Source organism: Triticum dicoccoides, chromosome 2B, assembly GCF_002162155.2.
Source record: "Triticum dicoccoides isolate Atlit2015 ecotype Zavitan chromosome 2B, WEW_v2.0, whole genome shotgun sequence".
Classification (NCBI taxonomy): domain Eukaryota; kingdom Viridiplantae; phylum Streptophyta; class Magnoliopsida; order Poales; family Poaceae; genus Triticum; species Triticum dicoccoides.
In genome coordinates, this window is record NC_041383.1 from 818,995,760 (window position 1) to 819,011,120 (window position 15,361).

The following is a 15,361-nucleotide window of genomic DNA, read 5'->3' on the forward strand; positions in this document are numbered from 1 at the left end:
CTGAAGTGCACTCAAAGCTACATGCTGGCCTTTGCATTCATGCCCCTAAAAGCTTCACTCTCACAGCTATATGCAGGTCCTTTTCATTCTTCTTTTCTCTTCCATCTTCTTCCTTTCCCACTTTACATTACAAGCTAGACAATTCCATGGCATCAAGTGGTTGCAATCAGCCTGGATTACAATTGTACATGCGTGTGCTCACTGCTCATACATGACATGATTGCAGTGCACCTATAGTAGATAGATAGACAGACAGATTTGGTGTGGGCTATATAGGCTGCTAGAGATGGATTACAATATAAATAGCAGTTCATATGAGCGTGCGCATACATGCTTGTGCTCTGCTCTGCTTGCTGTCAAGAGTCTGTGCACACCTCTCATTGCAGTGTTGCACGAGTGCGCCCACCCAGCAGCCATGATCCTTGTCTAGATCTCTAGCTATCTATAAAGATCCTTTTCACTTTGGTCCACACGCATACAACATGTATACACGATCGACCGATCAGTGGACCAGCTAGCACCATATATACACCACATATATACATACAGATCTCTGGATCTGTGCGTTTGATTTCAGTTCACTAGACATCGAGCTAGCTTGCAGGTAGATGCTAGCAATGGACCATGAGCACCATCAGCAGGAGGAGTCATGTGTTCCCCCGGGATTCAGGTTCCACCCCACAGAGGAGGAGCTGGTGGGGTACTACCTCGCCAGGAAGGTGGCCGCCCAGAAGATCGACCTCGACATCATCCAGGAGGTCGATCTCTACAGGATCGAGCCATGGGACCTCCAAGGTACTACTCATCCCAATTTTAAAAGTTGTTTTGTAATTTCTACTCCATCCATTCCAAAATACCTGTCGTGGTTTTAGTAGTGTTCTAGTGAGGAGGTGATTCAAGTTGAATATTAACAAAAATGGATGGTGCAGAGAGGTGCAGCGGTGGCAGGGGAGGACCGGGAGCGCGTCAGGTGGCAGAGGACGAGCAGTCGTCGTCGGAGTGGTACTTCTTCAGCTTCAAGGACCGCAAGTACCCGAGCGGCACACGCACCAACCGCGCCACGGCGGCCGGGTTCTGGAAGGCCACCGGCCGCGACAAGCCGGTGACGTCGTCGAGGAGCCGAGGGGTCATCGGCATGAGGAAGACGCTGGTGTTCTACCGGGGACGTGCGCCTAATGGTAGGAAGACCGACTGGATCATCCACGAATACCGCCTCGAGACCAGCGAGCACGCACCCACCCAGGTACGTAATTCTTCACTTCTTCCTCCTATGTTCTTCTTCTTTTTTTCTTTTTTCTTGTTTTTTTTTTTGAGATTTTGGCGTTCATGGTGAGGATGTTAACGGTGTGCAGGAGGAAGGTTGGGTGGTGTGCCGGGCCTTCCAGAAGCCAACCCCGAACCAGAGGGCGTCCTACGTCTTCCCGGCGTACGCAGCCGCTCCGGGTCTCGGGGGATACTTCGACGCTCGGCCCTGGCTGCACGGCCAAGCCGGCGACCTCCATTACCTGCAAAGTGCCACAGGCTCTGTCGGAGCCGGCCGCCTTGGCTTCCCCGGCCAGAGCATCCAGTACTCCGCCGAACTGCTGGACTCCAAGCAGAGCCTTTTCAACAACATCCCGCAGCTCATTGAGAGCCCGCCGATGACCACCGCCGTTGCCGGTTGCAGGGACGCCGGCTACGACATCGTCCAGCAGGGACAGGCGGCTGCCGGCATCGACTGGGACTTCCTGGACAGCCAGCTGTCCACGTCACAGCTCCACGAGTACTCTGCCACTGCTACGTCACATCTGCACCTAGAACACTGAAGTAGAGTTAGCAGACATACCGTAGCAGCATCGATTTCATTGTATACATGATTTGCTAATAATTACTGTAGTATCATCGAGTACGGATAGTAGATGACGTCCATGTTCTTCTGTTGCACCTGGACACACTTGGTTGACATTTGTACCTAGATAGACTACTCTGTTTCACTTAGCGAGTCCATGTGTTTTACTGTAGACCACTCTGTTCCACTTACTGAATATATGTGTTTTACCATAGGGAATTGCCGTGCACACGACAAAAGTGTGCACATGTGTTTTACTGCAGACTACTCTGTTTCACATACTCAATTTCAGTGACATTCGCATGATTTTTTTAAAGAGAGCCTGGATGGCGGACATGCATGTCTATATGTTTGTGTTTCACCTGATTGACACTGTGCCTCACGTAGTAGTATGTGTTCTAGTTTACACCATACTACTCTGTTTTACTCACTGAATCCTGTTTTACTCGACAGTTTCTATCGTGTGGCAATGGTATTTTGCAAATAAGCCACTAATAACAAATCCTCTTTTCCTGTCGCGATATCACTAGTTATTGTGTTATATTGCTGGTTTTATTGCCTTCTTTCCCTAAGTATACATGTACTCATATCTACTAAAAATATTCCTGTTGTCTTACAAAAATTCTTATCATGGTGTAACGTAAAATATATTAAAAATATCTTATTATATCAGAAACATAACAAAGCAAAATATGACGCGCAGCGGTATTAACCATATACGTGAATATCTGACACAATTTCTTTCCATTAGATGCACAAAATTCAACAAGTGCTTAAAGTTATGCTTGTGCTATGCCATGTATAACAATAATTGGTGTGTGCTAATCACAAAATTGGAGTATAATGTTTATCATTGACTTACAAACACATCATTATACTTTGTTTATCATGGACCATTCCGGAAGTGATACATGGAGGAAATTAAAATATAAATGGAACATGTTATGTAAAAAATATTAAGCATAAAAGTATCCACATTCTAAAAATCATAGCGACCTCTTACTTTCTTTGATAGAATAATTAGGAAAAATTTGGAAACGCATAAGGATAATGCTGGTCTGTAGTGTGAGTACATCCGTCACCCTCTGTGTGACACCTAAAGTTATCACATTTTGAAACATATTCAGGTGGGGAGCCTCCCCCTCCACCCGTGGTCCATTTAAAAATTTCTGGTTTTTGGGTAATATCCCAGGAGCACTCCGTTATTCTTCCGGTTAATCTCATTTTATGTACGTCTTTGTTTTTGCGTCCTGGCGGCATATGAGGTGCCAATGGCATCACGATTGGCGTATATCCATCTAACCCCCTTAGCATCTCAATGATTTTCTCCCAAATGCCCGCGGTGGGCTTTTAAGGGTTTAGTACAATATTTTTATTCCACAGGTCTTCCGAGGACAACGGTGTACTCCAGCGGTCGATGGAGACATCCTGCAAGTGTAGGTCCTATCAGCATGTCGTTAGAGTCATAAGCTCCTCAAAGTTTCAATCATGAAACCAGATCTTCCATGAAATAATACTAACCGAACTTCTTGAAATCATGAAACTTTTGTTCTCTTAATTTTTATGTTTTATACAAATTCCAAAGGGCTGGACATACTTTTTTTTAATAAAATCCCAGCAAAAGAAGATGTTTTATCTCTATGTGTATATTTGGATTTATCCTTTGATGTGGGTGGCATAGCAGTAAAAAATAACCTAGGAAAGGAGAGTCATGTTGTTTTTACTAAAAAAATTCTTACTCTAGAATTTCCTATTCGTGTAATCCTAATCATAAACTAGACATCGCCACCAGGATATTTTCGAGACCATCAATTTATATTAAAAATGTATAAAGTGTGTTTACGCAAGTATCGAAAATAAATCCATGAAAACATGCTAGACTGTGTTTTTTGTCGTTATTTACTCTAATTTATGGGATTGGATTTAAATCTTTAAGGTACAATTAGTCAAAAAAACATCTAATGTCACTTGTATTACAATCACGATAGAAATTGTGAATAGTGTGTGTGTATTTTAGATGAGGAACATTAAAAATCTAACATGAGTTTTTATTAATATTTAACAACGTTATCACTCGTGGGTTGTCATAATTAAGTTATCAAAATAATATTGGCTTTGAAAGCGAAATGATGAAAATAAGTTAGAAATAAGCATAGAAGTTTAGTATAAACATGTTCAAATCATGACTCATTAATAACCTGAACAACCATTTTTATAGATAAAATTCATAAAGCCTAACTTCAAACTGATGAAGTCATCAATATGTAGTATTGTGGTGCCTAGTAGTACAAAGTTAATAACACGTACGAAAACTAAAAGGTTACAAGCAAAGATCGCTCCAAAAAAGAACTAGAACAATCAGTGGAGGAAAGAGGAAAATCGACAGAACACAAAAATGTTGTGTGTATATAAATATAATTATAAAAGTGCAATATCTTTGATTTCAATCGGGCACAACCCTATGTATAGATCACCTACAATATTTTTTTTACAAAAAATTTATGAATGCAAAATTTGTGAGAAGTGCTAATACAACTTGTATTATTCTCCCTAAAATAATTTATATAAATCCCTATTAAGGATTCAATTAACTAATGTGCATGTTATTCCCTTTTGTTTTCCATTTTTGAACAAATGTTTTTCAGATAACATCTTATTACAGAAATAGTACGAAATTATGGCTTGAAAACGAAGCACAAAGAAGATCAAAACGTGGACTAGGTGCTAGTTTTCTACCAGTTGTAATGTCACAATGAGCATGAAACAATCGAGGGGAGGGCTGATAGTCGTTGTCGGTGTCAAAACCGACAGATCTCGGGTAGGGGGGCCCAAGCTGTGCGTCCAAGGATCAATGGTAATAGGGACCAAGGGGACACAATGTTTAGCCAGGTTCGGGCCCTCTTAAAGGATGTAATACCCTACTCCTGCTTGATTATATTCGAAGAGTATGAAGATTACAAGAGTTGATCTACCTCGAGATCGTAATGGCTAAACCCTAGGTCGACTCGGAAAAGTAGTCCTAGTTCAGTGCCTCGGATGGCTCTAACGGCTCCTGTACGGCGAGGCGACTCGGGAGGCGATTCCCTGGGTGTCGGTGCGGCAGCCCTCGACGTGGCGGCGGCGGTGACGCGCGGCTGGACGGCGGTGCACCCAGGCGTGGGGCTCGAGTAGCGGCGCTCGGCGTCGGGCAGGCGGTCTCCGGGCCCTTTCCCCTCAGGCAGTTGGTTCTGGGCGCTGTTGGGGGCCGATTCCGACGACGAGGAAGAAGAGGAAGACCAGGTAAGTTCTCATGTCAGTTATGGTGGTTCGCCGAGGCCTTGCGTGGAAAGCTCGATGGGTGACTTTGTCGCCCGGGCAGAGGGCTTGGGGGCTCCTTCAAGGTCGGCCGTCACCGTGCTTTCGCACGGGGTGGCCATGGCGGGCGTCACCTGGCGGCGCAAATCCGGCGGCCACCCAGGGGGGTTGACGCGGGCCCGGAGGGGCGCTCGTGTGCTCTACCGGAGGTGGGGCGGAGTGGCCTGGAGGTGGCGCTGTGGCCCTCGGCCTCGGCGTGCTCGTCGTCGTTGTCAGGGGACGACGGTGACGATGGCGGCGGAGCCGCCCATGCCAGGGAGCCGATCTCCCAGCCTAGGGTTGCGCTGGCTGGGCCGGTTTCTGGGCTGGACGTGGTGGAATGGCCCAGCCTGCCCTTGCTTGGGCCAGGGGGCCCAGCGGGCGATCTGCCCATCCCCCCGTCTGCTGGGGTGCCGGGGGTCGCGCTGGTGAGTGGGCTCTGCTCTCCTGGGCCGCTGACCCCATGTCCTCCAGTGGTCGAGCCCAGGCCCAGTGCAGGGTTGGCAGCGCAGTGGCCCCCGCCCATATATAAGTGGTTGTTGCTGCCGCGAGGTGCCCTAGATCTCACTCTAGGGTTTCCCACATCCCACTCATAGGTGTGGCGTTTCGGGCATCTCGCTCGGTGTTTGATCTGTTCCGCTCCCCCTCCCCTCGTGAGCTCATTCGCGTCGGCGGTGCGGATGGTATCCAGGCAGGTTGAGAAGCCTCCCATGTCCCCTCCGGTTCCGGCGGCCAAGCGCCAGCATGAGCTAGAACTGCGGGCGCAGGCGCTATCCAAGAGGCCAGCGGGCCGGGCGGAGGATGGGGGATGGGGGCCGCCGCCTCCCTGGTGGCTGGCCGAGCAAGAGAGTAAGCAGTTGGAGGAACACAAGCGCAAGAGGAAGAAGGAGGAGTACATGCGGCGGGGGCTGGAGCAGAAGAAGGAGCTCAAGCGGAAGGAATCCCTCCTGCCTTTCGACGGCGAACGGATCGGGGATCCCTTTGCCAAGAAGCAGAAGCAGAAGGGGGGGGGGGAGCTCGCTGGAGCCCAAGCGGCCGCCGCTGGCCCTGGCGGCGGGGCCATCGGCTTATATGGGCTTGGCTGAGGCCCCCATCCCCGTGGAGGAGGCGGACGGGCCCGAATGCTTCAAGTGTGGCTGGGCGGGCCATTATCAGAATGTGTGCACTTTCAAGCCTCTATGCGTCGTCTGCCATGAGGAAGGCCACACATCGGCTCACTGTCTGTCGCGGGGGCGGCCCTTGATGATGCAGATCATGGGCAACACCATCCCCGGCGAGGGCTTCTTCTGTCTCCCGTTTGTGGAATCGGAGGGTGAGGAGGTGCGCGCATAGTTGGTGGCGGATGTGGCCATCATCTCTGCGGCAGTGGGGCTGCTGTCAGTGCCCATTCTGGAGGCGGAGCTTCCCTACCTTTTCGAGGGGGAGTGGGACTGGCAGGTGACGGCGATCGACGACAACATGTTCTCGGTCGTCTTCCCCAACAAGGCCATGCTGCGGATGGCGACCCGCAGTGGCAAGGTCTTCCTTTCCCTCAACAATATCATGGCGGATATCAAGGAAGCGCCGCAGGAGGAGCCCAAGGCCGAGTTGATGCCCGATGTGTGGTTCAAGCTATGGGGAGTGCCTTCCAAGCATCGCCGTGTGGACCGTCTCATGGCCGGGACCGTCATGATTGGCCGGCCCATGGAGGTGGACCAGGCGTCATTGGCGGGGCTTGGGCCAGTGCGGATGCGCTTCGCATGCTGTTCTCCGTCCAAGGCTCGTCGTTATATGCAGTTGTGGTTCAACAGTGAGGGATTCACCATCAAGATGGAGGTCGAGCAGGCAGATCCGCAGGGCGCGACGCCTCCTCCTCCTCCCTCTAGCTAGTTTGGGCAAGGGGCCGGACGACAAAGACAAGGACCACGACATGAGCATGGGAGACTACTCGATTGATACGGCTTCGTGGGACAAGCTGGGCCTCAAGGACAAGGATCTGGAGGCCGTCGCTCCGGCGGGGGAAGGTGCGACTGACATGGGCGAGCGGCAGGTCGGAGTTGGCAGAAATGAGACGGCTTTCAACCAATACGGCTCCAACATGTCGCTTGGCCTGGAGGGCGACAAGGGCGTCACGGCCTCCTGTGACTCGGGGGGATGCTCGATGCTCCTTTCCCCGGCGATGGAGGACGCGGGAGGTGTGCGCGTGCTCGGGGCGCGCTCCCCTCCCCATCAGCCAGCGGTGGTCAACGCTGAAGGAGCCATGTGGGCTCCCAAGAAGACGGCGGGCCGCAAGACTCCCTCGATGGCGCCGGCGAGCCCCCCATCGGTCGGTGCGGGTGCTTCTGCCTTGCTTCGTCCGGTGGTGACGGCCCTGGCCTCTCCAGCTGGGAAGGCGGGCGGGTCTGCGACGCCCGCTCCTCCTCCCTCCGCGGATGCGCTTCGAAAAGTTGTGTCCAAGACGGCGTCCGTGTCCACGGCCAAGCGCTCCAAGGCGATGGCGGCATCTTCCCCTTCTCTGGAGCGGGCCAGCTCGCGCACGAAAGGTGCCAAGGGCGCGCGCCATTTGCTTCAGTGCGCCCAACTCGTCCTGGCATAGAAGAACATGGAGCTCGAAGGTAACCCCTTGCCACGCTTTACGATTTTTGAAGATTATTCCGATGAGCGCTTAGGTGGTTTACTAGAGGATTGTGGTGTTGATATGTCGAACATGGATGAGTGTCGAGAGCTTCTTTCTCTCCTTCGCTCAAAGGACATTGCGGAGGCAGCGTTGGCTCAGGCAGCAGCTGCCCATGTGGCGCCATCGACAGCAGAAGCAGGGGCTTCTCTGGAGATCGTGGCGCGGCCCGCTCAGGGGGACATAGCAGCAGGGGCTGCGCCGTCCCCCCCAACCCGTCCTCCTGCCAAGACACGGCGTGTGGACAAAGCGGTTACCGATAGGGGTATCCGTCTCCGCAATCACATAATTTGATGCGGTTCTTCTTTTGGAATATCCGTGGCTTTGGCCACGCTGGGAGGCGGACCCAGCTGAAGGAATACATTCACGATGAGGGGATCGATGTAGTGAGCTTACAGGAAACCATCAAGGCGGATTTCCCTCGTCAGGATATCGATTTGCTAGCAATCGATCCCCTGGAGCATTTTGGGTGGCATTGGGTGCCCGCTCAGGGCCATTCTGGGGGTATGCTGCTTGGTGTCAACCAAGTATGCTGCAAGGTGTTGGCGTGGGACGCGGGTAGGTTTTTTATTTCTGGTCACGTGCTTCAGCGTGCGTCTCTGCGGGAGTGGGAGGTCATTGTGGTGTATGGCCCGGCAGATCACTCGCGCTCATAGGAGTTCTTGGGAGAACTCCAGGTGAAAGTAGCGGCCCTAGGCGCGCGCAACTTACCACTGCTGGTGGGGGGAGATTTTAACTTGATCCGCTCGGGAGCGGACAAGAATAACGGGATCATCAACTGGACTAGGGTGTCTATGTTTCATAATGCGATCGCGGCAATGGCCCTTAGGGAAGTGGCGCGCATAGGGACACGGTACACCTGGACAAACAAACAGTTAACTCTGGTCTGGTCGGTGCTGGACCTGGTTTTCATGTCCGCGGATTGGGAACTGCTATTCCCATTGTGCTCCCCTCAAGCCAAGACCAGGATTGGGTCGGATCACGTCCCTCTTATTCTTTCCTCAGGGGAGGACAGATTGAAACGTAGCCCACGGTTTTTTCTTTGAAACCGCAGGGCTTGACTCTCCGGGCTTTGAGGAAAGTTTTCTTTCCAAATGGGAGTCTTGGGTGGCCCGCCTCGAGCCCAGGCACGGGCCGATGGAGTTTTGGATTGCCGCGGGGGCTGGCATGAGAGCGGCTGTCAAGCGCTGGGGGGGCAACCAGGGCCGTGAAGACAAACTGCTCCGGGAACGCATGACTGCGGACCTGGCCCAGATGGACGCGTCTGTGGACTCAATGGGCTTCTCGGAGCAGGATTGGGCTCGGCGCTACGCGTTGGAGGCCCGTGTTGAGGCCCTCCTTAAAGCTGAGGAGGAATACTGGCGTAGGCGCAGTGGTATCAGGTGGACGCTCAAGGGTGATGCGAACACCAAGTATTTTCACGCCTACGCCAATGGTCGGCGACGTAAGTGCGCCATCCTGAGGTTGCAATCAGAGCAGGGGCTCCTCTTGCTTCAATAGGATATAGTTCGCCATATCTATGAATTCTATATCTAGCTGATGGGCTCTAGGGAGGAGTCGCTCGCTCGGCTGCGGGCAGACATTTGGAGCCCCGCAATGAGAGTATCTGAGGAGGAAAACGAGGGCCTGGGGCTGGCCTTCTTGCCTCAGGAAATCGATGTGGCGTCCCTGGGGATGAAATCGGACACTGCCCCGGGCCCTGATGGGTGGCCGGTAGTGATGTTTAAGCACTTTTGGCCAGTGCTTTAGGGGCCTATTTTTGACGTTTCTAACGGGTTCATGTGGGGTTGCGTAGATATCTCCCGCCTTAACTTTGGGGTTCTCTCCCTGATCCCCAAAGTCCAGGGTGCGGACTATATTCGTCAGTATAGACCGATAGCTCTCATTAACGTTCCGTTCAAAATCTTCCCCAAAGCTTGTTCTACGTGTCTTTCTTCGATAGCTGCTATGTCTTGAGCTTGCGTTGGTTTTCCTTGAAGAGGAAAGGGTGATGCAGCACTAGTAGCGTAAGTATTTCCCTCAGTTTTTAAGAACCAAGGTATCAATCCAGTAGGAGGCTCCTCAAAAGTCCCACGCACCTACACAAACAAACAAGAACTCGCAACCAACGCAACAAAGGGGTTGTCAATCCCTTCAAGGCCACTTGCAAAAGTGAGATCTGATAGATATAATATGATAGGATAAATATACTTTTGGTATTTTATGATATAGATTGGAAAAGTAAAAATGCAAATAAAAGTAGATTGAAAGCTTATATGATAAAAGATAGACCTGGGGGCCATAGGTTTCACTAGTGGCTTCTCTCAAGATAGCATAAATATTACGATGGGTGAACAAATTACTGTCGAGCAATTGATAGAAAAGCGAATAATTATGAGATTATCTAGGCATGATCATGTATATAGGCATCACGTCCGTGACAAGTAGACCGACTCCTGCCTGCATCTACTATTATTACTCCACACATCGACCGCTATCCAGCATGCATCTAGAGTATTAAGTTCATAAAGAACAGAGTAATGCATTAAGAAAGATGACATTATGTAGAGGGATAAACTCATGCAATATGATATAAACCCCATCTTTTTATCTTCGATGGCAACAATACGATACGTGCCTTGCTGCCCCTGCTGTCACTGGGAAAGGACACTGCAAGATTGAACCCAAAGCTAAGCACTTCTCCCATGGCAAGAAAGATCAATCTAGTAGGCCAAATCAAACTGATAATTCGAAGAGACTTGCAAAGATAACTTAATCACACATAAAAGAATTCAGAGGAGATTCAAATATTTTTCATAGATAAACTTGATCATAAACCCACAATTCATTGGATCTCGACAAACACACCGCAAAAAGAGTTACATCAAATAGATCTCCAAGAAGATCAAGGAGAACTTTGTATTGAGATCCAAAGAGAGAGAAGAAGCCATCTAGCTAATAACTATGGACCCGAAGGTCTATGGTAAACTACTCACAACTCATCGGAGAGGCCTTGGAGATGATGTAGAGGCCCTCCATGATCGATTCCCCCTCCGGCGGAGCGCCGACGAAGGCTCCAAGATGGGATCTTGCAGATACAGAAGGTTATGGTGGTGGAATTAGGTTTTTGTTGGCTCCCCTGATGTTCTTGGGGTACGTTGGTATATATAGGAGGAAGAAGTAGGTCGGTGGATGCCCGAGGGGCCCACGAGATAGGGGGGCCCGCCTAGTAGGGGGCGCGCCCTCCACCCTCGTGGCCGCCTCGGTGGTTGCTTGACTTCCACTCCAAGTCCTCTGGATCACGTTTGTTCCAGCGGTCACCTCGATTTCCACGCGTGTGAGCGAATGTGAACGGTTCGTGATCTTTATATTTTAATATTTTTAGGAGGCACGGGTGGCGCTTATATAACGAGGTCAGATCTCCAAAACACCATCCCACATCGCCCCAAGAGCAACAGAGCAGACCACGAAAAACTCAAATCATGGCTAGCATCCCTGGGTCCTCCTCGCGTCCTCATGGCCCTCAAGAGGGGCATTGGCAAAGTTGTTCAGTATCCCATCTTCAGCTCAATCGTTTCCAGACGCAAGGATATCTTTCCCCCGCGGATCTAGTCTTTGTACGGACAGGATTAACTTCTATGGGTGACGATGCATTGGCAGAGAATTTTCCCAATCCCAGCCAAGGGGAGAGGGTGTGCTTCATCCATTCCTTCTGAGGGGCGTAGGGTTCCCAATCCACCCTTTCCTCAGGGGTCTACTGGAATATTATGGGATCCAACTGCACAACCTCACAACAGGTTCCATTCTGCATATTTCTGGTTTTGTCGCCCTTTGTGAATTACTCTTAGGCTGCGAGGCTCATTTCAAACTATGGAAAAAGTTATTTTGCCTTGTCCCCCGCCACCAGGGCAGAGGGTCCATAGTTGAGGTGGGCGGCACCGAAGTATGGCGCATAGGCGGATCCGGTTACCCAGTTGATAACCCGCAAGTATACGGGATAGTTGTAGCCTCTTTCGATAAGTAAGAGTGTCGAACCCAACGAGGAGCTAAATGTAGAACAAATACTCTCTCAAGTCCTATCTGCCACTGATACGACTCTACGCACACTTGACGTTCGCTTCACCTAGAACAAGTATGAAACTAGAACTACTTTGTAGGTGTTGTTGGATAGGTTTGCAAGAAAGTAAAGAACACGTAAATAAAAGGTAAGGGCTGTTTAAATAAAGATGCAACAAAGTAAATATAGCGAGTGTGGAAAAGTGGTGGTAGGAGTTGTGGAATTGTCCCTAAGCAACTGACTATGTTACTAGACCGGTAATCACTATTGCAATTCTATTTGAGGGAGAGGCATAAGCTAAAATACTTTCTCTACTTGGATCATATGCACTTATGATTGGAACTCTAGCAAGCATCCACAACTACTAAAGATTCATTAAGGTAAAACCAAACCATAGCATTAAAGCATCAAGTCCCCTTTTATCCCGTATGCAAACAACCTACTTACTCGGGTCTGTGCTTCTGTCACTCACGCCACCCACCATAAGCAAATCATAAACATATTGGAAACCCTACAGCGGGAATCCCTCACGCTTGCGCGACACGGAGGGCATAATAGGACAGCACCAATAATAAAATATGCAACTCAAACCAATCATAGCAATTCATCAATCACCGATAGGACAACGAAAATCTACTCAGACATCATAGGATGGCAACACATCATTGGAAAATAATATGAAGCATAAAGCACCATGTTCAAGTAGAGGGTACAGCGGGTTGCGAGAGAGTGGACCGCTGTAGATAGAAGGGGGAAGGTGATGGAGATGTTGGTGAAGATGGCAGAGGTGTTGGTGAAGATCGCGGTGATGATGATGGCCCCCGGCGGTGTTCCGGCGCCACCAGAAGCAAGGGGGAGAGAGCCCCCCTTCTTCTTCTTCTTCCTTGACCTTCTCCCTAGATGGGAGAAGGGTTTCCCCTCTGGTCCTTGGCTCCAATGGCTTGGGAGGGGCGAGAGCCCCTCCGAGATTGGATCTATCTCTCTGTTTCTGCATTCTGTTCTGGCTCTGTTTCACCGTTGCGTGTATACATGGAGATCCGTAACTCCGATTGGCCTGAAACCTTCGCCGTGATTTTTTTTCCGAATATTAGCTTTCTTGTGGCAAAAGAAGAGCGGCAACCGCCTTACGATGGGCTCACGAGGGTAGGGGGCGCGCCCAGGGGGGCAGGCGCACCCCCCTGCCTTGTGACCACCTCGGGCACTGGTTCGCGTTGATTTTTCTTCCGGAATTTTCCATATTTTCCAAAAGTAAGCTCCATCGGTTTTTATCCCGTTTGGACTCCGTTTGATATGGATATTCTGCGAAACATAAAACATGCAACAGACAGGAACAAGGACTGGGCACTGGATCAATAAGTTAGTCCCAAAAATAATATAAAAAGTTGCCAAAAAGTATATGAAAGTGAATAATATTGGCATGGAACAATAAAAGATTATAGATACGACGGAGATGTATCAGCATCCCCAAGCTTAATTCCTGCTCGTCCTCGAGTAGGTAAATGATAAAAAAGAATAATTTTTGATGTGGAATGCTACCTAGCATAATCTTGATCATATGTCTAATCATGGCATGAATATTAAGACACGAGTGATTCAAAGCAATAGTCTATCATTTGACATAAAACAATAATACTTCGAGTGTACCAATAAAGCAATCATGTCTTTTCAAAACAACAAGGCAAAAGCAAGCTTATCCCTACAAAATCATACAGTTTGGCCATGCTTCATTTTCGTCACACAAAATGCCCCCATCATGCACAACCCCGTTGACAAGCCGAGCAATTGGTTCATACTTTTTAACGCGCTTCAGCTTTTTCAACCCTCACGCAATACATGAGCGCAAGCCATGGATATAGCACTATAGGTGGAATAGAATATAATGATGGAGGTTATGTGGAGAAGACAAAAAAAGAGAAAGTCTCACATCGACGCGGCTAATCAACGGGATATGGAGATGCCCATCAATTGATGTCAATGCGAGGACTAGGGATTGCCATGGAACGGATGCACTAAGAGCTATAAGTGTATGAAAGCTCAACAAAAGAAACTAAGTGGGTGTGCATCCAACTTGCTTGCTCATGAAGACCTAGGGCATTTGACGAAGCCCATCATTGGAATATACAAGCCAAGTTCTATAATGAAAATTCCCACTAGTATATGAAAGTGACAACATAGGAGACAATCTATATGAAGAACATGGTGCTACTTTGAAGCACAAGATATGAGACTCACTACATGAAGAACATGGTGCTACCTTGAAGCGCAAGTGTGGAAAAAGAGATAGTAACGTTGCCCTTTTTTTTTGGGTGGGCTTCTTTGGCCTTTCCTTTTTTCCCTTTTTTCATGGGGCAATGCTCTAAAATGATGATCATCACACTTTTATTTACTTACTACTCAACATTAAAACTCGATACTAGAACAAAGATATGACTCTATATGAATGCTTCCGGCGGTGTATCGGGATATGCAATGATCTAGCGTAGCAATGACATCAAAAAACGGACAAGCCATGAAAACATCATGCTAGCTATCTTACGATCATGCAAAGCAATATGACAATGAATGCTCAAGTCATGAATATGATGATGATGGAAGTTGCATGGCAATATATCTCGGAATGGCTATGGAAATGCCATGATAGGTAGGTATGGTGGCTGTTTTGAGGAAGATATAATGAGGCTTATGTGTGATAGAGCGTATCGTATCACGGGGTTTGGATGCACCGGCGAAGTTTGCACCAACTCTCGAGGTGAGAAAGGGCAATGCACGGTACCGAAGAGGCTAGCAATGATGGAAAGGTAAAAGTGCGTATAATCCATGGACTCACATTAGTCATAAAGAACTCATATACTTATTGCAAAAGTTTATTAGCCCTCGAAGCAAAGTACTACTACGCATGCCCCTAGGGGGATAGATTGGTAGGAAAAGACCATCGCTCGTCCCCGACCGCCACTCATAAGGAAGACAATCTAAGAAACACCCCATGCTTCAAATTTGTCACACAACGGTTACCATACGTGCATGCTACGGGACTTGCAAACCTCAACACAAGTGTCTCTACAATCCACAACCACCCACTAGCATAACTCTAATATCACCATCTTTATATCGCAAAACTATTGCAAGCAATCAAACATATCATATTCAGCGATCTACAAGTTTATGTAGGATTTTATGACTAACCATGTAAATGACCAATTCCGGTCATCTCTCTAGAAAGATATAAGTGAAGCAAGAGAGTTTAATTCTTTCTACAAAAGATATGCCCACGCTCTAACAAATATAAGTGAAGCAAAACAGCATTCTACAAATGGCGGTTTTCTATGTAAAGAGAAACAGGCAATCCAACTTCAAATGATATAAGTGAAGCACATGAAGCATTCTATAAAGCCACACTCAAAAGATTTAAGTGAAGTGCAATGAGCATTCTATAAATCAACCAAGGACTATCTCATACCAACATGGTGCATAAAAGAAAAATAAAAACCTAATTGCAAAAGACGCTCCAAGA

At 48.6% G+C, this 15,361-nt stretch overlaps 1 protein-coding gene across 2 annotated transcripts in view; it reads left to right on the forward strand.

Annotated features, from left to right (window-relative positions):
• The window catches only part of LOC119366597 (NAC domain-containing protein 30-like), a 2,906-nt gene extending 864 nt beyond the window's left edge, over nt 1-2,042 (forward strand). The window contains exons 2-4 of one of the 2 annotated variants that reach the window (XM_037632354.1): nt 605-795; nt 930-1,243; nt 1,353-2,042. In XM_037632354.1, the coding sequence (XP_037488251.1) occupies nt 609-795; nt 930-1,243; nt 1,353-1,805 (954 nt within the window). In that variant the 5' untranslated portion in view covers nt 605-608 and the 3' untranslated portion in view covers nt 1,806-2,042. Of the gene's footprint in view, nt 1-6; nt 796-929; nt 1,244-1,352 lie in introns of those variants that run through there. The other variant, XM_037632353.1, reaches the window with a different exon arrangement.
• The last annotated feature ends 13,319 nt before the right edge of the window (nt 2,043-15,361 follow it).